The sequence below is a fragment of the Ranitomeya variabilis genome, chromosome 6 (genome assembly GCF_051348905.1).
Source record: "Ranitomeya variabilis isolate aRanVar5 chromosome 6, aRanVar5.hap1, whole genome shotgun sequence".
NCBI lineage: Eukaryota > Metazoa > Chordata > Amphibia > Anura > Dendrobatidae > Ranitomeya > Ranitomeya variabilis.
In genome coordinates, this window is record NC_135237.1 from 149,268,330 (window position 1) to 149,293,009 (window position 24,680).

General features: G+C 42.1%; 1 protein-coding gene across 1 annotated transcript; it reads right to left on the bottom strand.

Moving 5' to 3' along the window:
- Window positions 1–4,808: 4,808 nt before the first annotated feature.
- TMEM158 (transmembrane protein 158) lies at window positions 4,809–8,196 on the bottom strand. The gene has a single exon (XM_077271910.1). It carries the CDS (start codon window positions 6,698–6,700, stop codon window positions 5,771–5,773), a length of 930 nt encoding a protein of 309 aa, XP_077128025.1. The 5' UTR covers window positions 6,701–8,196; the 3' UTR covers window positions 4,809–5,770.
- Window positions 8,197–24,680: the final 16,484 nt, after the last annotated feature.

The following is a 24,680-nucleotide window of genomic DNA, read 5'->3' on the forward strand; positions in this document are numbered from 1 at the left end:
TCGCGGTCACGTGAGCGGTCACATGACCGGTCTCGACCAATCACAGGACCGTGACGTCATCGCAGGTCCTTCACCGCACACCAGCTACAGGAACCGAAGCGGCAGCATGCACCTGAGAGGCGGGAAGACATCGAAGGTGAGTATAGGACTATTTTTTATTTTAATTCTTTTTTTTTTTACCAGTTATATGGTGCCCAGTCCATGGAGGAGAGTCTCCTCTCCTCCACCCTGGGTACCAACCGCACATAATCTGCTTACTTCCCGCATGGTGTGCACAGCCCCGTGCGGGAAGTAAGCAGATCAATGGACTCCTAGGTGTGCGGAATCCCCGCAATTCCGCATTTTTAATGAACATGTTGCTTTTTTTCCGCGATGCGATTTTTTTCGCGGAAAAAATCGCAACATTTGCACAAAAAATGCGGAATACACTGTAAATAATAGGAGGCATAGGTTAGCGTTTTTTTCGCGTTTTTGTCACGTTTTTATAGCGAAAAAACGCGAAAAATCCTGAACGTGTGCACATGGCCTTACCGACAGGCAGTTTGTCTGCTTAAACAGGTTAATAAACTATGAGCACTGAGCGATCCATCCCATATTATATAGATTATATAGCATCCTTTGTTATATTTAGCACTGTCCCTTATTACATAGTGTCCTCTTGTTATATATATAGCACCGTTTCTTATTACATAGTATGCTCTGTTATGTATAGCGATGTACATAACGAAAATTCAAAGGAAAACGTGACATGTCACATGATATATTGGGGCATGGGAAGGCCACCACGCATTGCTTTATTTTGTTAGGAAGTGCTGGTCTGTTTATTTTTTTTTTGTTCCTTATCAAAAAAATAAATGTAAAATATGTATATACAAACCTAAATTCACTAAACTATTATGTAGAGTGTGGAAATATATATCTGTACACAAACATATACTGTAAAAATGTGTGTCAAATTTGTACTATCCTCTGGGGTATGATTTTTCCATAAATAAGACACAAGTAATTATTGCTGTCTCTCGGGATGGCAATCATTATGGAATAAGAGAAAAGTGTTTTGTTTGTGTTCTTGTAAAGATGCTGATGATGAGCTATTCAATGTCTGCTCTGCTAGGTCTTGATTACACATTTCCCTATGTTAGGTACAATTATGCAGATAGGTTTTACATGTTACAATGCATTTACACCGGAGCAGATGACGCGTCGTACTGTATGTGAAATAGCACAGGACAGTCCATCATTTATGCTCATTTATTCTTTAAAAAGTCCATTTCATCTCCTTCCTTGGGGCACCTTGCCAAACTTCTTTATTCATTATTTATTTTTAGAATAATCAAGCTCTAGAACAGTTTGAGATTTTGATATAAATGTCTCGCTGTGAAAATCTATTTATTGTCAGCATCCCGTTGTTCTTTTCTCATAAAATTAGTATGCTTGAATGTGAACTTTTTTTTGCCATTTTCATACAATAAATAAAAACTGTTTGCACATGAAGTCCAGAAGTGTTAGACTAAAGCTAGTATGTGTGCATATACATGTATGTGTGCAAGTACAGGCATATATCCGCCATACATGAGAGGTGAATACCAGTCAACTGAGATCAAGTGATGGATGCAAAACACATGAACTCTGTCGAAAACTGAAAATGGAAATTGCTTCATAACTGGATAGGAGAATCTCTGCAATGCATTGGGAGTAAGTAAATAAGAAAGAAGATTAGTAAAAAATACAATCCACTTTAAATGTTCGAAGTGATAATTTGAAAGAAAACCCTACTCAACCTTCATGTATTAAAAAAGTCTTTATTCAGAGAATATTAACATTCTGCCGTCAGAGAAAGAAGCAGACGGGTATGGGACCAAAAACCCAAGAACACTCAAGCGTATAGTGAAGTGTAGTAAATCGTCAATAGCTATGCGATCATAAGAGAAATTGCTGACACGATAATATTCCACAGTTTCTCGTCAAACCTCCCATTACTGCATTTATGTACAATCAACTTTAATTGTAATTGACTTGCACAGTCTAACGAATGCAACCTTACGAGCTATAGTTTGAGCTTCACAATTTGCAGCTCTGTGTGACTGATTGTCTTCTCCTATGTAAGGTACAACAGTAAATGTCAACATGAATCATGAACATGGATTTTGTTTGGAATACAAAGTTCAGGTTTTCCTCTAACAATTAATCAGCCTTTACACCTACACGTTCTTCATCAAAATCACTGTCAGGCACATGTTTATGACACACCAACAGCTATGTATTCCTGTTTAGCCTCTTACCCAACTATCCTGTGACCTGCTGCTGAATTTCTAAGAGGATGTGATATATGTCACATATTTCCAAGCGTAACGACATCCAGGGAATCCCATAATTGCTACACATTTCACCATTAAAGGGGTAATCCATGACTTAGTCTTTAGGACTTAAAACTACTACTACTACCAGCAATTCAGCGCTCAACATCAACAGGGAAGCACTTCCCGTGTCTGCTGACGTCATGCTGATTGACAGCTAGCTCCCCGCAAAAAGGCAGCGGGGAGATGACTGTGAATCAGCATGATATCGTCAGACATACCCCGTCAACAGAGCACAGTGGAAAAAAAGCCGCTGCTTTGTCGACGTGACAGCAATAAATCGCCAGCAAAAGTGGTCTGTAGACGCTCTGTGCAAGCAGAGAGCAAAAAGGGCCACAACTTGTAGGTAGGCAGCAACTACCTACCTGTTAGATTTTAGGCCCATAGTAAAAAAAAAGTCTTGGATAAAGCCTTTAAAAACCTTTGTGATTTAAAGTGAAGCTTTTCCCTTGATAAATATCATCTATACAGTCAGTAAAAATAATCATCTTTGTAATAGAAACCTACACTTTTTGTTGTATCTGCATACTCCTTACTATTTTTGGCCTGGGTACTTTAGAAAAAAAATCACTGTTTGCTACATGGAAATCATGCTGGTATTTCCTATTATATGCCTTTGTTAATACTGTGATTTCATAATGGGTAATGCTGTAAATAGACTGACTCAGTTACATTATTATTTTTTTCTATATGGGAAAGATGATAGATTTTACATTTTCTGACTATATTGATTAATATGGTAATTAAAAATGGAGCATCACTATAACATATGTATTTGTCCCCTAATCATGAAGGAAGTAGCGCCCAGCTGCCTATGGGACTAACAGGTCAGGCTATACTTTGTAAATCTTCTCTGTTTTCATTCTGTATTCTTTCCTTGGATTTCTTAGAGTCATCAAAAGGTCATTTTATAGCACATCAACACATTCTTATTTATTATGTAAGATTATCGGTAACATTCCAGCAGATGGATGCTAATAACTTGATCTTAATTCGTCTTCACACTTCCTTTGTTATACAGCTATATAGCTCCTTAAAGGGGGTTCACATGACTTTGAAAACAGTAATGATAGAAGAAGCCTAACTGAAAAAAATGAACTGTAGTATAGGTTGTATGTAGGCAAAATATAGGCGCATGTTCACACTGGCCACCAAACATAGAAAGAAAGAAACAACATGAACATATACCCTGCTGCAAGAAAACAAGCAAAAGCAGCAGTGCACACCGTCAGCAAACACCGTCCCAGATTAAAAAAGGGAAAAAAACATCCTTTGCTTTTTTAGGATGAGGGATGGTGTTTGCCCTATGTTGTTTGTGTACACTGTTACTTTTGCTTGTTTGCTTGCAGCAGGGTAAATGTTCATTTTGTTTCTTTCTTAGCTCATTCTTAGGCCAGCCAGGACACAGAATCTTTGTAGTGGTGCCCAACTTGCAACAGATGGCTTATACAAACTTTTTGATTCCATTAGAAGAAATAAGTTGCATTCACCATGAATGACTTTGATATTGATCAAGACCAGATTACTTTGGGCCTGACTGCCTGCACTGCTATCTTTAAGGGGTGCAAGCACTGCATCCCCTGCAATGTTTATCTGACCCAGGTCTGTAGGTAGCTATATGTACATTATGTGGTGGCTGGGATTGATACTGAAGCTCATTTCCATTGACTTGAATAGAAGTGAGCTGCAGTACCAGACTAATGTATATAATGTACAGCTCTGTGCCTTATAAATAAAGACAGTGCGCAGCCCGTCTAGCTGACTGATGGGGGTTGGGTGGGGGATACCAACCCCTACTGATCTGATATTGATGGCCCATCTTAAATATAGGTACTCAATATTAAAGATCTCAAAAATCCCTTTAATTGCAATGTCATTGGGTTAGGTAGGTTTAACTCACCACCATATCAAGAAACCTATGCATCCTGCACTATGTACGCAGAGTAAACACTGGGTCCCATGCTACAAAAACACTTTGCAACCACCATGACATGGCTATAAGGGAGACAGGGGTTTTTGCCACTCCTGGACAACCCCTTTAAGCAGTAGAATTTATCTTTTTCATGCAAGTGTTTTTAATGTTCCCGGATAAAATATTTTAGAGCAGTAGGTATTCCAGACAAAAAGGCTAAAGAAAACAGTTTACATAGTACACAGGTACCTCTCTGAGACAACCACCCAAAACCGGTATAATTAAAGTCCTCTAAAAGGTGCACTTTTTTGTAGAGGAATGGAGTAAAACAGGATCAGCCTAAAAAGGCACAAAAGCTTTTAAATGCTCTAAAATAGTAACATGTATATTTAGATTTATGGACATATGGTGATTCTGAAAGCTACAGTCAAAAAGCAGTTATGCTTAAGTTTTAAGGTACTAAGTTTAGAAATTAATTTTAATTAAAAAAAAAAAAAAAATTACATATATATATATATATATATATATATATATATATATATATACATATACACATTTATGACATTGTTTTTTTGAGCAATTGAGAAGATTGGCCAGGATGCACAATGTGAACTTAAAAAACCCCGTATATGATCTATTTTTTTCTCATGGTCTACATCTTTGATTTCCAACCTTGTCACCGAGGGAATCCCTTGAAACATGTTTCCACTTCTGGGAAACCTTCCTCCCTTTCTCGGAGAAGCCTATTACATGGGAGGGCAATACATTCTATGTCATCAGTTTGTCAGCTGTACTGTAACATAACAGGTCCTACTACTGTGCACCCTGCCCAGGCTACAGGAAAACCTGGTGGGCTAGCAATGATAATATTGTCCTATAATTAACAAATAATTTATAACTCCCCAGAATGTAAATGATAAGAGTAAGCAGAGTGTACATTCGTGACTGATACTGTTATATACAAATAAAGGTCCTTAGGTCATTAACATTACAATATTTCAACATATTCATATCTTAATTAAATCAAATATTTAATGAAAGATTTAATATATTAAGCGTACATATTAAATGCCATCTATGAAATGTAAGATTGTTTAATATGAATATTTCTGTAATTGTAAAATATGGCTACATTTAACACTTGCAGCAGTTTGATAACTTATAAACCTGAAGTCACTTACCATTGGCACCAGTTTTCTATATGTATGTTGCAAAGATCTATATTATCTGAAATTCTTCAATAACAGTTTAAATTAACCCTTTAGTCTGTGCGCATTTAGATGTCTACATTCATGAAGGTGTATGCTCATACATCCACTTAGAAACACAACTAACAAAATTGATTATGCCTGCTATTTTTCTTCCAATCCAGCATTTAAAGAGTATTAAGTTACATGTCTTCGATAATACAAAACTGAAAAATAAAAAATAAAAAAGTCACAGCACATTACACAATGTCTAACTACTGTAATAAACTAGAATGCAATTTAAAGTGCAATTGCTATTTGCTGCTTGTCCTTCTCTGCTCCATACCATTAGGCAAGAAGCCTGCAATAATAGGCACTGGCCAGATGAGGGCAGCAACACTCCAGACAATAATAACAAGAGTCATGAAACAGGCCACCAAAGTGGATTCAATAGGCTTCCGATTCATTCGCCAGCCATGCTCCCCTCTCAGCTCTTCTAAACTAAAATCCAGGCAGCAGAAATTCAGGGCTTCCCCTTGTAAAGAATTATGAGGGTCTGTTGCGGATGATGAAAGGAAAGAAAAAGTGGAAGAGGCAGCAGAAGATGCATGTTGATGTCTAAGGTGGCCACTTCTTCTGCTTCTTGACCATCCACACCCTACACACAAACGAAATTCCTGCTGGGCCCCAGAGACCCCAAGATGCTCAATGATCACTGGGGAAACGACACGATTGTAGGCAGCTGAGAAGAACGCTCTACCATGATTATTGGTAGAAAAAAGCAACAGGTCACATTGGAAGCCCAGTTGGCGACCCCAGCGAACAAGCAAGGAGGTGAGCATCAGCCTGTGCACACTGATGTTGCAGTGAGTGGACACCTGCTGCTGCGACTGCGAGGCATGAAAGCCTGGATGGGTATGAGAAGACATAATCAATGTGTCTCTGCTTTTATCCCATGTGCTGCTTGAAGAGGATACAGGAGAAGAAGAAGAAGTCAGGCTCTGGCTATGTCCTGTCTGGGTAGCCTTCAGTTCTTGGGCACTCTCCACAGTGGTGCTTTTTTCAGTTTGTAGATCAAAACCCAAGTTGGCCAAGGATCTGCTGGAGGAATTAATGGGGAGTAAGAAGACATCCTCTTCTGTGTGACCCTGTTGATTCCATCCAAGGGTTGGAGGCTGGATGCAGATAGCCAGCAAAGCCACCAGCCCCTGGAGCAGGCTGCTTGGAGGGCACAGCACCCTCATTGCACAGTGTTAGAGAGGAGGCTGCATGGCTAGCTGGAAGGAGACCCTGCTTGCACAAAGACTGAAACTCACACAGGCGTAGAAAAGGCTGCTAGTAACTGCGCTCCACACTGCCTACAAGTCAGCCTCCCTCTGCTTTTCTTCTCCTCCTACTTCTCTCAGCTTTTGATTTAGATGATTAGAGGATTGTGACATGCAGCTTATCTATACCTTTCATTTCCAAAAGACTGGGGAGCGGGAAATACTCCTTAATATAGTGCACCCCTAACACTTATGAACAGGAGGAAGGAATGCAAAAGGGAAAATCAGCAAAAAATCATTGACCTTTTACCTATAGTCACATATTTTATCAACTGAGTTGGTATCGTGCTTCCTTCTTGAAAGAACAAAAAGAGATATAAACTTGATGAAAAATAAAAAAAAAATATAATATACATTTATTTCTTCTATGTGGCACAGTGTGATCTTTCCTTTTGATGAAAGAGAAAAGGTTTCTTCCTAATGAAACAGCTGAAAGTGTCATCAAACAGATGGCACGTGAAATACCGAAAATCCAGGTAAAAATGTAAATCAGATTAATGTACTTCCAACCGATCTCTATTGTTAGATTTACCTAATTGACTTATTTTAGTTTGACTTAGTTTAGTTTTAGTTTCAGCAGTATCATGGTGTTCCCCAATGCTTTACACTGCAGCTGTCTCTGATCAGACTGACTCCTGTGTATTACCTATAGCACAAAGTACACTCATCAATCAGATCATGGAGGGGTGATTTCCATTATAGAAAGGATGCCAAAAGATAACAATGTGCGAAACAATAACCAACCACTTCAAGCTATAACCATTTTGTACCCTATATGGACATTCCAATCATACAGGTAAAATCTTTATTATGTTTGCAATAATATAATCTCTCGCGCTTTATATCTTCTTCTCCCCCTGGTTAATCGGGTTAGAAATACATATTTAGACTAGTTGTTGTTGGTTGTTTTTCTATGTCTTGCTCATGCGTTTCGCATGTTTTAATTATTTTAAATTCTATGAGGTCATGTGATGACGTTTAAAAGGAAATGACACACCATCTGTTTCATCTGGACCTGTTGAAGCGTCTAACACGCGAAACGGCCGTAGTCCATTAACCTAACCAGCTTGTTCTGCTACTATCCTGCCCTCTGTAACCATGTCCACAGCACGTTGTTGAAATAAAGGACAAAGGTTCAGAAGATTTGTGTGGTGCTGCTACTTTCTTTCCTATTTGGATCTCCACATATGTTTTTTCAAGCAAGCACGCCATATTCCGTGGATTACCGATTGGTGGGGTTGTTGACTCTGCTAAACCCGCTCAAACAGTGAGTACTCACCTGTTTTTTAGTGCCATTCAGCTTTTTTCTTGATTTTTATGGACTACATATTTAGACTAGTTTGGGCTTATATTGCGGTTTGCACCTTTTCCTGGAAAGTAGCTAAATGCAGCTTAAAGGGAATCTGTCAGTAGGATCAACCCTCCTAAGCCATCTATATTGGCATGTAGGTAATAAAAGTTGAATAAAATGATGTATTGATACCTGTGACTCGGTGTCTTATTCCAGAGAAATCCACCTTTCCTACATGTAAAATAGCTGTTCAGGACTATGGGCCGGATACTGATCAACATGGTAATCTGTCTCCAGAGATTATTTGAAATAAAAGGTGGCATTACCAATGTGACAAGTTGCTCTCCTAATTACACACAGCTCTGCAGTAAGATCAGAGCGAACACAGTACAGCAGAGCCAACACTGTCAGGAGACAAAGTTCACCTCTGTTGTACTAGCACATTGTGTCTTCTCCTAGTGCTTCAGCTGCCATCTTACAAGCAGCTAATGTGGGGAAAGGGGCAGTAGAGCAGAGCTGACATCACTGCAAATGTGTTAACGAGACAAGGTTCAACTTTGCTGCCCTGTGTTGGTTACAGTCAGGCACAGCTCTGCAGAAGAGTTTCAGCGCTATGAAAGGACAATTGCTGCTGCAAACATTTGTAATAAGACAAAATTCACTTCTGCTGTGGAAGAAGGGTCCATGAGGAAATGTTAAAACATAACTTTTACTGTACAATTAAAAATATGGTGAGAAAAAGAAAAAAGTTAAAAAAGAATAAGGATCCAAAAGCGTACGCATTTGTGATTAGCAAACCTAATTCATAGCTGTTAATTAATAAACTATTAATAAGTATTTCTAACCTGAAATGTATAAACTTATGGATCATTAATATTTATAAATATTTTTTTTTTTTTCTCACCTTATTTTTAACTGTAGAGTAAAAGTTTTCTTTTAACATTTTCCCATTGGTGCTGGAAACCAGTTCTCATGGACCCTTCTTGAATTTCTGACTTGGATACCAGCCTATTGTGTTCTTACGCTGCCCGCACTACACCCTGACCAAACAAGGTCTACCAGGGTTCCTCTGTGAGTATGTGAATACTAGGGATGAGCGAACCCGAACTGTAAACCTAGTGTCCAATGCCCGAACCCCAAACATGGATTTTTAACTGGAAGTTGTGTTTCGTTTTGGATGCCAAATAAAGTTTATTGAAAGGCTGCAGTGCAGCCAGTCAACAAGCCTTTAGGCTGTGAGCACTTCTGTAGCCATCAGAGCCATGCCAATTATAGCCTGTATAAATTAGTGAAGTCACAGAACGCAGCTGAAATAAAGGACAGTATCAACAACATTACAGAATGCTGTAGATAAGCACCTGATGCCGGTGGGCTTAGCTCACCTTTGATTTGGGGGGTTACAGCTTCCCTTTAAGTGTATTATTTGTTTAATAAAGACTATAACATTTTTATACATTTGGCATTTGCTTCCTTATGTTTGTAGGTAGATATTAAAAACAAATGGTTCTACTCTATACCCGTATCTGTGAGATTAGTGTGCCTAACCAATTTTTTCTACTCTGCACCCATGTCTGTAGGAGTATTGTACATAAAAACAAATTGCTCCACTCTGCTCCAATATCTAAGGGAGTAATGTGCTTTAAAACAAATTGTTCTACTCTGTACCTGCGTCTGTGGGAGTAGTGTGAGTAAACAATTTTTTCTACACGGTACCCGTGTTTGTGGGAGTAGTGTGCCTAACCAATTTTTTCTACACTGCACCCGTGTCTGTGGAAGTAGTGTGAGTAAACAATGATTTCTATACTGTACCCGTGTCTGTGGGAGAAGTGTGCATAACCAATTTTTTATACTCTGCATCTGACTCGGTGTAATGTGCCTATCCAATTATTTATGCTCTGCACCCGTGTCTGTGGGAGTAGTGTGCATAAAAAAAACTGTTCTACTCTGCACCCTTGTCTGTAGAAGTAGTGGGCCTAACCAATTTTTTATATTGTGGGAGTAGGGTGCTTAAAAACAAATGGTTCTACGCTACACCCGTGTCTGTGAGATTAGTGTTCCTAACCAATTTTTCCTACTCTGCACCCGTGCATGTGGGAATAGTGTGCCTAATGAATTTTTTAGACTCTGCATCCATGTCTGTGAGATTAGTATGTGTAAAAACAAATTGTTCTGTTCTGCATCAGTGTCAGTGGGAGTAATGTACATTTCCAAGTATTTATACTCTGCACCCGTGTTTGTGGGAATAGTGTGCCTAACCAATTTTTTATACTCTGCACCTATGTCTGCAGGAGTAGTGTGCTCAAACATTTTTTTTTTTCTACTATGCACCCATGTCTGTGGGAGTAGTGTGTGTAAAAACATACAATGGGTACGGAAAGTATTCAAACCCCTTTAATTTTTCACTCTTTGTTTCATTGCAGCCATTTGGTAAATTCCAAAAAGTTCTTTTTTTTTTCTTCTGAATGTTCACTCTGCACCCCATCTTGACTGAAAAAAAACAAAAATGTAGTAATTTTTGCAAATTTATTAAAAAAGAAAAACTGAAATATCACATGGTCTTCAGACCCTTTGATCAGTATTGAGTAGAAGCACCCTTTTGTGCTAGTACAGCCATGAGTCTTCTTGGTAATGATGCAAAAAGTTTTTCATACCTGGATTTGGGGATCCTCTGCCATTTTTCCATGCAGAGCCTCTCCAATTCAGACAGGTTGGATGGTGAACATTGGTGTACAGCCATTTTCAGATCTCTCCAGCGATGCTAAATTTGGTTTAGGTCAGGGCTCTGGCTGGGCCAGTCAAGAATGGTCAGAGAGTTGTTCTGAAGCCACTCCTTTGTTATTTTAGCTGTGTGCTTAGGGTCATTGTCTTGTTGGAAGGTGAACCTTTGGCCAAGTCTGAGATTCAGAGCACTTTGGAAGAGGTTTTCATCCAGGATATCTCTGTACTTGGCCGCATTCATATTTCCTTCAATGGCAACTAGTCATCCTGTCCCTGCAGCTGAAAAACACCCCCATAACATGATACAGCCACCACCATGTTTCACTGCTGGGTTTGTATTGGAAAAGAACACCATAAGAGGAAAAACCTCCACTATTCTTGACAAAAAAACACCAGTACACAGGCAAAGATGCTTACCTGTCCAAGGTCTCCAAACAATTGCACTATCCAAGGTGCAGCGGACCCAAGTTAAGATGGCAAAACACAGGTGTAATAATACCGATAAGGCTGCAAGCCTACAATCGGGTTGGCCGCTTTTTACACCTGTGCAAACAAATAATCTGTATGTGGCATGTTCACACAGAAATACAGAGCATCTGGCAAAGCCTATTATTGACGCCATATGGCGGGCCAACCAGTGCTGACTATAATGCATTCTGTGTGAACAGAGGCCACAGTTTACAGAGTCACCTGCTCCCAACTGCACCCTGAAAAATATGTAAAGTGCACAAATGCAAAACAATGTATGCAAGGTATTGGTTGATATTATGGCCACAATACTTAAGCTGGCAACCCACATCAAGGGTCCTTACATATTGCCAGTCCTAATCTAAAAAAACACCATAAGAGGAAAAACCTCCACTATTCTTGACAAAAAAACTAGTACACAGATGCTTACTGTCCAAGGCCTCCAAACAAGTTATTTGTTTGCACAGGTGTACCAAGCGGCCAATCCCTGATCCATCCATCTTAACTTGGGTCCGCTGCACCTTGGATAATGCAATTGTTTGGAGGCCTTGGACAGGTAAGCATCTTTGCCTGTGTACTGGTGTTTTTTTGGGTTTGTATTGGGCAGGTGATGAGCAGTGTCTGGTTTTCTCCACACATACCGCTTAGAATTATCTCCAAAAAGGTCTATCTTTGTCTCATCAAACCAGAGAAACTTATTTCTCATATTCTGGGAGTCCTTCACTTGTTTTTTTATCAAACTCTATGAGGGCTTTTATATGTCTTGCAGTGAGGAGAGGTTTCCGTCGGGCCACTCTGCCATAAAGGCCTGACTGGTGGAGGGCTGCAGTGATAGTTTACTTTGTGGAACTTTCTTTCACCTCTCTACTGCATGTCCGGAGCTCAGCCACAGTGATCTTGGGGTTCTTCTTTACCTTTTTCACCAAGGCTCTTCAACCACGATTGCTCAGTTTGGCTGGACGGCCAGGTCTAGGAGGACTTCTGGTGGTCCAAAACTTCTCCCAGCTTCTCAGCTTGACGTAGGTGAAGCAGAGCAGGAAGACTAAAAGGTCTACACATCGCCTCATCTATTGGGGTATTTGTAAAGCGGGTAAAGGCATAGATCCAGTCCAAGGAATGACGGAAGACAGCCGCTATACTATATAGGCGTATATTAGGGAGATTAAGACCATCTAATAATTTAATTTGTTTCAGCTTAAAAATACTAATTCTAGAGCCCCACCTTGAGCCCCAAATAAATTGAAGATTTTTGTCAAAACCTATCATCGGCTTTAGATAGTAGAACCGGCAGCGTCTGTAGGGGAAATAGGGAGTATTTTGGGGAAAGAAATCATTTTAATCAGATGAGCCTTGCTCGCATAAGATAATTTAAGAGATTTCCAGGATTGTATTTCCTGTACAACCACAGAAATGAGGGGTCGAACATTTAGTTTATAAATGTCATGAGGATTGGAGGGTAAATATACCCCAAGATAACGTGAAGAATCTCTTCTCCACTGAAAGGGGAAAGGGAACGACCACTGTTTCTGAGCAGCTTTAAAAATAGCCAAAGCATGAGATTTGTCAAAATTTATGTGAAATCCCAAAACTGCTCCAAAGTCATTAAAGGCATCCATTATAGAAGGAATGGATTCCTTAGGATTGACTATCATGAGTAAAATATCATCAGCAAATGGCAATGTTTTAATCATGCGGTGATCAATCCTGATACCCCCAAAGGTCAGGATTATCTCCAGTTATCTTAGCAAAGGATCCAGGGCAATATTACATAATAGAGGTGACAGGGGACATCCCTGCCTCATACCCCTGAAGATGGAAAAAGAGGTTGACTGAATACCATTCAGTCAAATTGAAGATTGGGAGTTGGTGTAGATTGTCCTTACAAAGTTAAAGAAGGTTAAGCCAAACAGTCTATACTTGAGGGTTTGAATGAGGTGAGACCAAGACACTCGATCAAAGGCTTTATCAGCATCAAGTCTGACCAGTATATGCTGCTTGGCTTTAGCCTGAAAACTACAGTGCCTTGCGAAAGTATTCGGCCCGCTGGAATTTTTCAACCTATTCCCACATATCATGCTTCAAACATAAAGATACCAAACGTAAATTTTTGGTAAAAAATCAACAACAAGTGGAACACAATTGTAAAGTTGAACAAAATATATTGGTTATTTTAAATTTTTGTGGAAAATCAAAAACTGAAAAGGGGGCGTGCAATATTATTCGGCCCTTTAATTTAATACTTTGTTGGGCCACCTTTTGCTACGACTACAGCTGCAAGTCGCTTGGGGTATGTCTCTATCAGTTTTGTACATCGAGCAACTGACATTCTTGCCCATTCTTCCTTGGCAAACAGCTTGAGCTCAGTGAGGTTTGATGGAGATCGTTTGTGAACAGCAGTTTTCAGCTCTTTCCACAGATTCTCGATTGGATTGAGCTCTGGACTATGACTTGGCCATTCTAACACCTGGATACATTTATTTGTGAACCATTCCATTGTAGATTTTGCTTTATGTTTGGGATCATTGTCTTGTTGGAAGACAAATCTCCGTCCCAGGCTCAGGTCTTTTGCAGACTCCAACAGGTTTTCTTCAAGAATGGTCCTGTATTTGGCTCCATCCATCTTTCCATCAATTTTAACCATCTTCCCTGTCCCTGCTGAAGAAAAGCAGGCCCAAACCATGATGCTGCCACCACCATGTTTGACAGTGGGGATGGTATGTTCAGGGTGATGAGTTGTGTTGTCTTTACGCCAAACATTTCATTTGGCATTGTTGTCAAAAAGTTCGATTTTGGTTTCATCTGACCAGAGCACCTTCTTCCACATGTTTGGTGTGTCTCCCAGGTGGCTTGTTGCAAACTTTAAATGACACTTTTTATGGATATCTTTGAGAAATGACTTTCTTCTTGCCACTCTTCCATAAAGGCTAGATTTGTGCAGTGTACGACTGATTGTTGTCTTATAGACAGACTGTCCCACCTCAGCTGTAGATCTCTGCAGTTCATCCAGAGTGATCATGGGCCTCTTGGCGGCATCTCTGATCAGTCGTCTCCTTGTTTGAGATGAAAGTTTAAAGGGACAGCCAGGTCTTGGTAGATTTGCAGTGGTATGATACTCCTTCCATTTCAATATGATCGCTTGCACAGTGCTCCTTGGGATGTTTAAAGTTTTGGAAATCATTTTGTATCCAAATCTGGCTCTAAAATTCTCCACAACAGTATCACGGACCTGCCTGTTGTGTTCCTTGGTCTTCATGATGCTCTCTGTGCTTCAAACAGAACCCTGAGACTATCACAGAGCAGGTGCATTTATACGGAGACTTGATTACACACAGGTGGATTATAGTTATCATCATTAGGCATTTAGGACAACATTGGATCATTCAGAGATCCACAGTGAACTTCTGGAGTGTGTTTGCTGCACTGAAAGTAAAGGGGCCGAAAATTATTGCACGCCCCACTTTTCAGTTTTTGAACTTCCACAAAAATTTTAAATAACCAATAAATTTCATTCAACTTCATAATTGTGTTCCATTATTTTTTGATTCTTCACCAAAAATTTACATTTGGTATCTTTATGTTTGAAGCATGATATGTGGGAAAAGGTTGAAAAGTTCCAGGGAGCCGAATACTTTCGCAAGGCACTTTATGTGTAATGGCAGCCAATGTTGTTCTAATATTATAAGTGATTGACCGACCATGGACAAAACCTGTTTGAGATGGGGTGGGAAAACCAGGAAAAATGGACTGAAGTCTATTAGCCATGATTTTGGTAAGTAATTTAAAATCATCGTTTAGGAGGGAGATTGGACAGTATGAGGCAGGGAGAAGCGGGTCCTTGCCTGGCTTTAGTAACAAAGATAAACAAGCCTCGTTAAATCCGTCAGGCATAGAACTCGAGTCTATAATACGATTGAAAAGAGAGGTTGTAACATTTTATAAAATTCCACTGAGAACCCATCCGGGCCGGGTGCAAGTATCTTTGAAGACATGATGATCGATCTCACCTCCCCAGGAGAAATCGGTTGATTTAAAGCTTCTCTTTGGGAAGCAGAAACTTTTGGCAGATCAACCTTATGTAAAAATTTGTATCCATCCTCCCGGGAGTCTAGGGATGGGCTATTAATATCTGCATAGAAAGCTCTAAAAACAGTACAGATTTGAGTTGGGTCAAGGGTAATTGTTCGTGCAGTAGGGTGTTCATGTTTTGTTTAGCCGTAAGGTAAGCCTCTCTGAAGGAGGATTGTCACGATTCACGCCGTGACTGTCAAGATCCCTTAGCCGCGGCCAGCAGTTTGTCACGAAATCCACAGGGATTCCTGACCACTGCCACCAATATGTCACGGATTGGGGTGACTTTAGACCAACAGACGGCTATCACATGTGCAGGGGGCTTATCTTAGTTATCCCTCCACTGCCACAATGTGATAAAAAAAACACACACAAGTTTAATAACCTCTTAGGTTACAGCAGGGGCTTATTTTAGGTATCCCACTGCTCTTCAATATACCATGAACTGCAGGGATTTGTGTATCCCGCTTACAGTTCCACTTAAACCTTGCAGGTCTCTGGCGCCCCCCTTACCGTCCGGTCAGATTAGGTACTGCACCTAGGGTAATTAGTCGCCAGAAAGGCTGCCTGCTATGTACTGGCTATTGGGCATGCTGCAGCGAGGCGATAACTACTCCCGCTCGGGCAGGAACAATAATTATCAAGCCGCAGTCGCTGCAGTGACACTCAACGGCCTGTACACGGTATTGCTGCCACCAGCTCCGATTATACGGGTCCGAAGCTAACCCCAAAACAGTAGCGTAATTTCCCTTCAAGAGACTTAGGGTACGTTTTTAGAGCGGGGAGAAAGAACTGGCATGAAATAATATACCCCACAAAAGGTAGGCAGTGTTTTATAAAAATATGTTACAAAGATGTTACAAATGAGACAATTGCAAATATGTACAAGGTAATTATGAAAAGAAAAGGATTAAATGAAGAAAAGATAACACTCACATATTCTCAGATCATTGCATTGCAGGCAACCATACGTCCCAGCTCATTGGACGTGCTGAGGGCACTTCAGGAAAGGACAAGAAGACTCCAATCTGATCTCTTGGACGCCTGCCAGCACTTAAAACCTACAGTCTGTGACCTCACAGAAAGGGCTGGCTTTTCCAACCCCTCCTACTTCTTCTGCTAACTGATTTTTCCCTAACCTATATCTAATTTCTATAACTCCGCTACACAACATGCCATAGTTGTGACAAACCCAGCATTCATCTGGGATTAACGTGGGCTTTCTAATGAGATCAAATATGTCCTATTATTTACAGAGCAATCCCTACTTCTTCACCCGATGGAGTTAGACGTCTGTGTTTAGAGTGATGGGTAGATGCTTCGATGGAGATCAAGGATATGTATTTATCATTCTCCTATCTTAAATAGTTTGCCTAATATCTCACAATAACAGAGCAAAGGACTTTCAGATTCTAGAAGTTTCTAATCCAGTTAAAGCTGAGCACTTTCTACTACAGGAAATGCCGGTCGTAAATACCTTAGTGCGGGGGATGAGGGCTTGTGAGCTGAAAGTCAGGCATTTGCAGCCACAAGCTGTTACAGAATCACTCCAAGAAGGGGGCTTAGCCCACAGCAGGCTAGCAAGAGAACTAAACTTATATGATATTTCCTACCATATCGTGACAAGGGAGTATTATGTAACTTAAATTACCTATATGTTTGAGTAAGCTGGTCCAAGAGAGGCCGCAGGGAGGACAACAGTTTCTTTTTTTCTGAGATACATAGGATATAATATATCCCCTAAGTACCACCTTAGCAGTGGCCCAAAATAGGTTGATATCGTCTAAGTGTTCTAAGTTATCATCCATGAAAGTCTCCCACCAACCAGTTATATAGCGTTTAAAGTCATCCGAGGTATAAAGATATGAGGGGAAATGCCAATGAAAGGAAACAGTTCTACTAGTGGGAAGTTCCAACGTAAGTAAAACCGGAGAATGGTCCGAAATAACCGATGGGAGTATATCAACTGTTTTTAAGAAGGAAAGAATGGGGGCAGAGGTTAACCAATAATCAATTCGAGTATGAACATCATATACTCTAGGATAAAAGGTGTATTCTCTTTCCGTAGGGTGGCAGCATCTCCAAGCATCAACTAGATCAAGCCTATCTAGTAGGGTAGAAAGCGCTCCAGTTGAAGAATGAGATGCAGGCATAGGTGTAGAGCTATCAAGGAGACTGTCATGAAGGGTATTTAAATCTCCACCCAATAACATATTAGTGGGATGCCAGCCAAGAACAATTTCCACTAGTCTAGCAAAAAAAGAAAGATTGGCAGTGTTGGGCGCATAAATGTTTATGAGGTAGTATTCCCGCTGTTCAATAAGTACTTTAACTAGTAAATATCATCCCGCTTTATCTGTCACCACATCTTGTAAAGAGTATTTGGGATCTTTATGAAACAAAATGGCCACTCCATGCTTTTTCCATGAAAAGGAAGTCTCCAAGCACTCCAAATAATGTCTATTACAGAGCGCTGGGTGACCCCTGCAAAGCCAGTGAGTTTCCTGTAGAAAAACGATATGTGGATGTAGGCGGGTGATATGGTCTAACACCTTCCTTTGCTTTACTGGCGAATTTAGACAAGTGACATTCCAAGAAAGAAGTTAGAGAGAGTCTATATTTTAACCTATCGCACATGGAGGCCAGGAGACATAGATAACAATAAAAGAATATTTAGGCAAAGGTTTGTCCCAGCGAGCAAACCTTAATACCCAAAGTAACCAAAAAGACAGAGTATAGAGTGTGCCCTAGGAAGCAGAACCCACCCCCCACCCCAAATAAACTAAAAAATAACATATAAACCAGAATACTAACTGTCATGTTCTCAATGGCAAGAGAACATAGCATAAGCATATATAGGAACTAGCTCTTGGAAGATGGGAACTGAGCTGACCATGAACTAAACCTAACGCACAACTAGCAGTGGCCGGGTAGCATGCCTACGTTGATTCTAGATGCCCAGCACCAGCCGGAGGACTAAATAATGCTAGCAGAGGAAAATATTAGTCCTAGCTCACCTCTAGAGAAATACCCCGAAAGGAGACAGAGGCCCCCCACATGTATTGGCGGTGAATTAAGATGAAATAACAAACGTAGTATGAAAATAGGTTTAGCAAATTTGAGGTCCACTTACTACATAGCAGAAGACAGAAAGGACACTTTCATGGTCAGCTGAAAACCCTATCAAAACACCATCCAGAAATTACTTTAAAACTCTGGCATTAACTCATAACACCAAAGTGGCAATTCCTGTTCACAAGAGCTTTCCAGACACAGTAACGAAACTTCAGCTGTGAACTGGAACAAAAATGCAAAAACAAACATGGACAAGAGTCCAACTTATCTAGTAGTTGTCTAGGAGCAGGAACAAGCACAGAGAGGCTTCTGATTACATTGTTGACCGGCAAGCAACTAACAGAGCAGCAAGGTTATATAGCGACTCCCACATCTTGATGGGAACAGGTGAACAGAGAAGATGACAACACCAGTTCAATTCCACCAGTAGCCACCGGGGGAGCCCAGAATCCAAATTCACAACAACTAACCATCAGGTTAAATTATCCCGACTAATAGCAACCCCTCGAGAAGAATTTTACCAGATAACAACAAACATTGTGCACACTAGTACAATAAGATCACATCACAACCCAGATCCCAATATTCAAAGATAATAAAACATTTGACCAGAAATCAAAGTTACGCAACCGGAGAAGGTGACCTGGAGGAAAGCTCCATTTCCCCCATGGCTGTGTCAGGATCATCAAAAAACACCGGTTTTCTGTTAAGCACTACCCGAAGGCGTACAGGGTACAGAAGGGCAAAACGTGTACCCCTGTCAAGTAACAGTCTATAGACTGGTGAAAAAGGCAGCGTTTGGCTGCTACCAAAGAAAAGTCTTGAAACAAAAGACGGGAGTGACCCTCATATTTCAGCGAGGAAGCGTCTCTAAACGCCCGGAGCAGTTGCATTTTGTCTTGATAATTGAGCAGCTTGAAAATAACAGGGAGTGGGTGGGATTTTGGATCAGAACATTCAGGTCCAGTCCTGTGAGCTTGCTCCACTACCATGGAGCCAGGCAGGTCCAGCAAATTTGAGTGCCCTCGGTAGCCAGGAGGAAGTGAAGTGATGAAGGTCTTTTACTCTTGAACCCCAATGATCCAGAGATTGTTTCGACGACTCCGATTCTCCAAGTCATCAAGTTTTTCCTGGAGCTGCTCTAATGCATGGTCTCTGTCCTTTACCTGAGCAGCGTAAGATTGTACAGTATCCTTCAAATCAGAAATCCGCTTCTCTGCTGCTGAGATTTTATTAGTGTGGTCAGTCAGCTGGGATGTAATTGTTTCCAGCAAGGATTGGAAATACTGAAGTCTGGTGTCAATTGCCGGCATGAGTTTCATTGTGATAGAAGCGGCGATGGCTTGCAGAGATTCCTCAAACATGGCGGCATTAGAGTCCGGTGTTTTAGGAGGAGATTTAGCAGCCTAAGCTCTGGTTTTCACAGGTTTAGAGCTAGTAGGGTTCACAAATGTATCCATGGGTGATGATGAAGGGTGTATAGTCACAAGGTAAGCATGTAACAGCAGATAGGATCAAATAGCAAATAGATATCCATATGTTCCAGGTAGGGCCAGGGTCAATTGCAATACGGAAGGCGTGTCCCAATAGGGGGGGGATTTATCCTATATCTATCCAAGCACCTGAGGGCAGGTGCCGTTGTAAAAGTGCAATAATCACTGCATAGCATTGACCTCCAGATATAGTACGTAGAAAATTCACATCAGTGGTAAGCTATGTGTTTGAAGATAAAATTTGTTTGCCAAAGAGACTGGCAGAAGTGCCGTGCAGGCCCGCCGATCTGAGTTGCTTGAAGCGTCCTCAGGGACTTGTCTCCAGCAAGGGTAGTCTATCTGCAGCCGACGTCCTCAGGCACGACCAGCCAAACGCCCTCGAAATTGCCACAGCAGATGTCCCCTGCTGTTCCCCTGACCATAGCCTCACCCCCTGCCTCTTGGACTCCTCAATCAGGCTGAATCCGTACAGCAGGTTTTGATGCAAAAGATAATATTCTAGATATGTTTGGCAGGTAAAGAGGGATTTACGATAGAGGTGTGTCCCTTTAACAATCCAGCAGAGGGGATAAGTATGAGCAGATACCTTGAGAGGTAAGGTTGGAGGGATCAGATGCCGAGATAAGGTGAACCAGGAGACGTAGCAGGACAGCCCATCAACTCTCAAGGATCCAGGGAGGTACTCAGGGGGAGAGCCCCAGTGTCCAGCAGGAGAAGAGTCGGAGGGATGGAGGGAGTCCTCCGCAGGTCGTTCACCCCAGCCCGGCCTGGCTGATCAAGAGCCTCTGTTCAGCTCATCTGATTCCCTTGACGCGCTTCGTGACATCGGCGTGACCGCGCCATCTGCTACTTTAGGCTGCGGTGCCACCAGAACTGTAGGCCACGGCGTGGCACAGAGCCCGCAGGACTCACCGGCAGCTCCGAGGACGGTCACCGCAGCGCTTGCGACGGAGATCAGGAGAGGTATGTGTCAAACCTCTCTGCCCCAGGGTCTCCACCGCAGGAGGAAAGCTGCCGGAGGCAGGCACGGGTATCTGAGGAAGCAAGGTCTTGGCAGGCTTCAGGCCCACGTGAAGGCCTCCAACTCAGCCTCCACCGAGCAGGCCAGGCTAGATCAAACGGAGGCAAGTATCTGCCGTTACAATCGCCAAAGGGTCCCCAAGCTCCGTGGGATGCGTGGATGGCCATCCAGGGCCAAATATAGGCCAGATTCCAGGCTAAGTCCCAGGAGCTCGAGAACCCGTGTCTTCCTCACTCGGCAGCTGGCTACACCCCTCCTAACCATTTTTTTATGCTTTGCACCTATGTCCCTGTGTCTGTGGGAGTAGTCTGTCTAACCAATTGTTTGTACTCTGCACCTGTGTCTGTTGGAGTAATCTACGTAAAAACTCGGCCTTATCCCCCACTCGTGATCAATAGGGCGACCTGTCTCACTGCAAGAGAGAATGTGACAACACCAACACCACCAGTGTCTCCAGACCTTCCCATAGTGTTCAGTTCTAGATCCCCCAAAAACAAAATGAGAAAGAGGAAATACCATCCTACCCACCCACAAGCCATGGTTCTAAATTGTAGCATTTCCAAATTCCTGGCTTTTGAAATGCTGCCATTTGGAATGATGAAGACAGACAGTTTTAAAAAACGTATGGCATTGTTCCCAGCAGCCACTACTTTTTCAGGTGGGCCATCCCAGCCCTGTACCCACATGTTGTGGAAAAATCAGGTGTGCACTACGATACACCATCAGTGGCAAGGTAAACATAACCACCGATACATGGACCAGTAAGCACGGCAGGTACATTGCATCTCCCTAACTGCCCACTGGGTAAATGTACTGGCATCTAAGACAAAAGGTGGAAGGCGTTATAGCCCATTTCCTACCACCGAGGATTGCTGATCATTTCTCTATCCAGGTTGCCTCCTCCTATTCCACTTCCTCCACTGCCTCCTCATCTGGTCACAGTAAGACCTCGAATACCAACTTCAGCACAGCCAGGGGGAAATGACAGCAGGCTGTTCTGAAACTCATTTGTTAAGGGGACAAATCCCACAATGCACAGGAGCTGTGGATCTGGATCAAACAGCAGACAGATGTGTGGTTGCTGCTGGAGAGCCTCAATCCCGGCCAGGTGGTGTGCGATAATGGGCAAAATCTCATAGCAGCTCTGGGCCTTGCTGGTTCGACAGTCATCACTTGCCTAGTACATGTGCTGAATTTGGTGGTGCAGGGCTTCCTGAAAAACTGCTTATATATCAGAGCTGCTGTGTGTGCTCGTTTTCGGCATTCTTACCATGCTGCTGCTCACATCCCTGCTGCTGCTCACCTGTCTGATCTGACACTTCATCTTTAGCTTTCCGCTCACATCCTTATATGCAACAAACCAACAAGGTGGAACTCCACCTTGCATATGCTGGAGAGACTGCATTAGTCAATAGTAGTCAATAATGGAGTTTCAGCTGCAGTAAACCTGGCTTAGTCGCTCTGCGGAACACCATTTCACCACCAAGGAGTAAGCCTCCATGCGGGCCGTGTGTGCCATGTTGCGCTGCTTTGAATACTTCACCGACATGGCCAACGTGGATGATGCCATCATGAGCGTTACTATACCAATTCTATGCATGCTGGAAAAAACCCGTCAGGTGAATAAGGATGAGGTGGTGGCACAGGAGGAAGAGGAGCAGGAGGAACGGGGACCATTCACACTGTCATCAGACCTGACGTCCACACATGGCTCGGAGGGTGGGTTCCTGTACCAACAGTGGCCAAGTACATCACTGTCCAGCAAGGGGACAGATTTTGAGGATGAGGAGAAGGAGAAACTGTGTTCACAGCAGGGTGGTACTCAAATCAGCTCATGGGGATCACTGGAGTGTGGGGGGTTACAGATAACGCAGACCATACACCTTCCACGGGGGACAACATGTTGTTTCCTCTGGGCAGCCCCCCGCATGAGTCACCCACCAGGGCCGTGGGGTACCCGGTACTGGGTCCAGTGTTCACAGGGAGATGTCACAGTGGCGACCCAGTCCGTGGCCCTGGGCGCCCATGTAAAAGGGGAAAGTCTTTAAAGGGATTTGGTGCATAGAGTGTATGTTCGTGATGCCACCTGTGGTATTCGGTGAGTGGGGACCGACGCTGCTTTATGGGGTCTTCTGGGGTGATGTTATGGCAGCTAGATGGTATAACTTCCCACAGGTAAAGTATATCCCCAGGGCTCCCGGTGTGTAGATAGAAGATGGTGAATGGCGCAGTAAAGAATGAGGACACAGGTTTGCAGTCTCTTTACCTGGATTACTGAAGACTTCTGGCAGCCACAGTCCAGGGTACCAGATCACAAGGCAGGCAGGGTCCAGCCAGCTTGGAAGCGAATCCAGAGTCCCCTTTACCAGGTGGAGTTAAAAGCCTTCCTCTAGTGCGGTGGTGTTGTAGTCCCTTACTGCCTATGGCTTCAGATAAAGTCCTCACAGTTCTTCTGTCCCCCATATAGGATAGGACAATACCTGCATGACAGGTAACTCGAGCCTTTTTACAGGGACTCTATCACGCCCCAGGCTCTATGTGTTACTGTGTCTCAGGTATGTGTGGCAGACAGGTAACTTGCAGTTCAGCTGTCCTGCTGGTCTCTGCTGTAATGCATCAAAGAGAAGAAAAACACCTGCCTAGATAAATGGCATAACTTCAAATCAACATAAACATCAAAAAAGAGGGCTAGAAGCTATATAGCCATAAAATCACAAAGCTTTATTGAAGACATACATACAAAATCAATTAAAAAGGAGGCAGAGAATATGCAAATAAGAACCACCAAGGAGGTAAGATAATACAATAGTGTTTACATAAATAGCAACTTAATGGTCAAAAAAAACTATACAAAAAATGCGTAGGATTCAGGTATAATAAAGTTCATAGAAATGTACTTCCCTTCATAAAAATAGTTAGGGGTACTATACGCATATAAATGTGAGTGTATATATACCCAAGCTTATTGCTAATATTGTATCTTGCCACAAAGTGGCTATGTGCTTTAATAAATATTCCGAAAAATAAAGTGCATAAACAAAGCCTAATCCTATATAATATAGTGTGGTAACCTTCATAAGGAGGATATAATCCTTCACATACCGTTACTACATTTCATAGGGAATATACATGCGGCTTAAAGTGCAACATTAGTGGCCTATAGAAAGGAACATAGCTGATGCACATATACGACTTTGCCAAGTGGCATATATAGAAACAGAAATAGCTTGGAGTATTACCTCTATAGTGGTAGCAGCAGCCCGACGCGCGTTTCGCGTATTGCTTCGTCTAAGGGAAAGTGCTTACTACTAGTGTGTTACTAGTTGCTTTTATAACCCCAGTTACATCCACATTGGTGACATTCTAATGGCGGCGCTTCCGCCGGCAAACCCGCATGACGTCGCTGCTGGTCAGCGCCACGTGACGCCTGACCACTCCCCTGCCCGACGCGTCAGAGCAAGAGGGTGGACCAAGCACCGACAGCGACGCGTCTCCACAGCAACGTCAAGCCAGGAGACCTACGCAAGCGCCCATTGCGCTAAAAAGTATCGGTGGAGGATTCTCAAGATAAACAAACAAGTGAAGACTATAAATAAATTCGGCTCAATGTGTATATTTTCTAAAGATAAGAAGTGTACCTATCAAAACCAACAAAAATACTAAAAATACTAAAAATAAATACTCACTAAAAGCATATAAGAAAAACCAAATTTGCTATGAGTATATAATTACTACCATAAAAGTGCCATATGTGATGCTATAAAA

What these genes read in the sequence shown, in the direction of transcription:
- TMEM158 (XM_077271910.1), bottom strand. Translation starts at nt 6,700, where the DNA reads ATGAGGGTGCTGTGCCCTCCAAGCAGCCTGCTCCAGGGGCTGGTGGCT.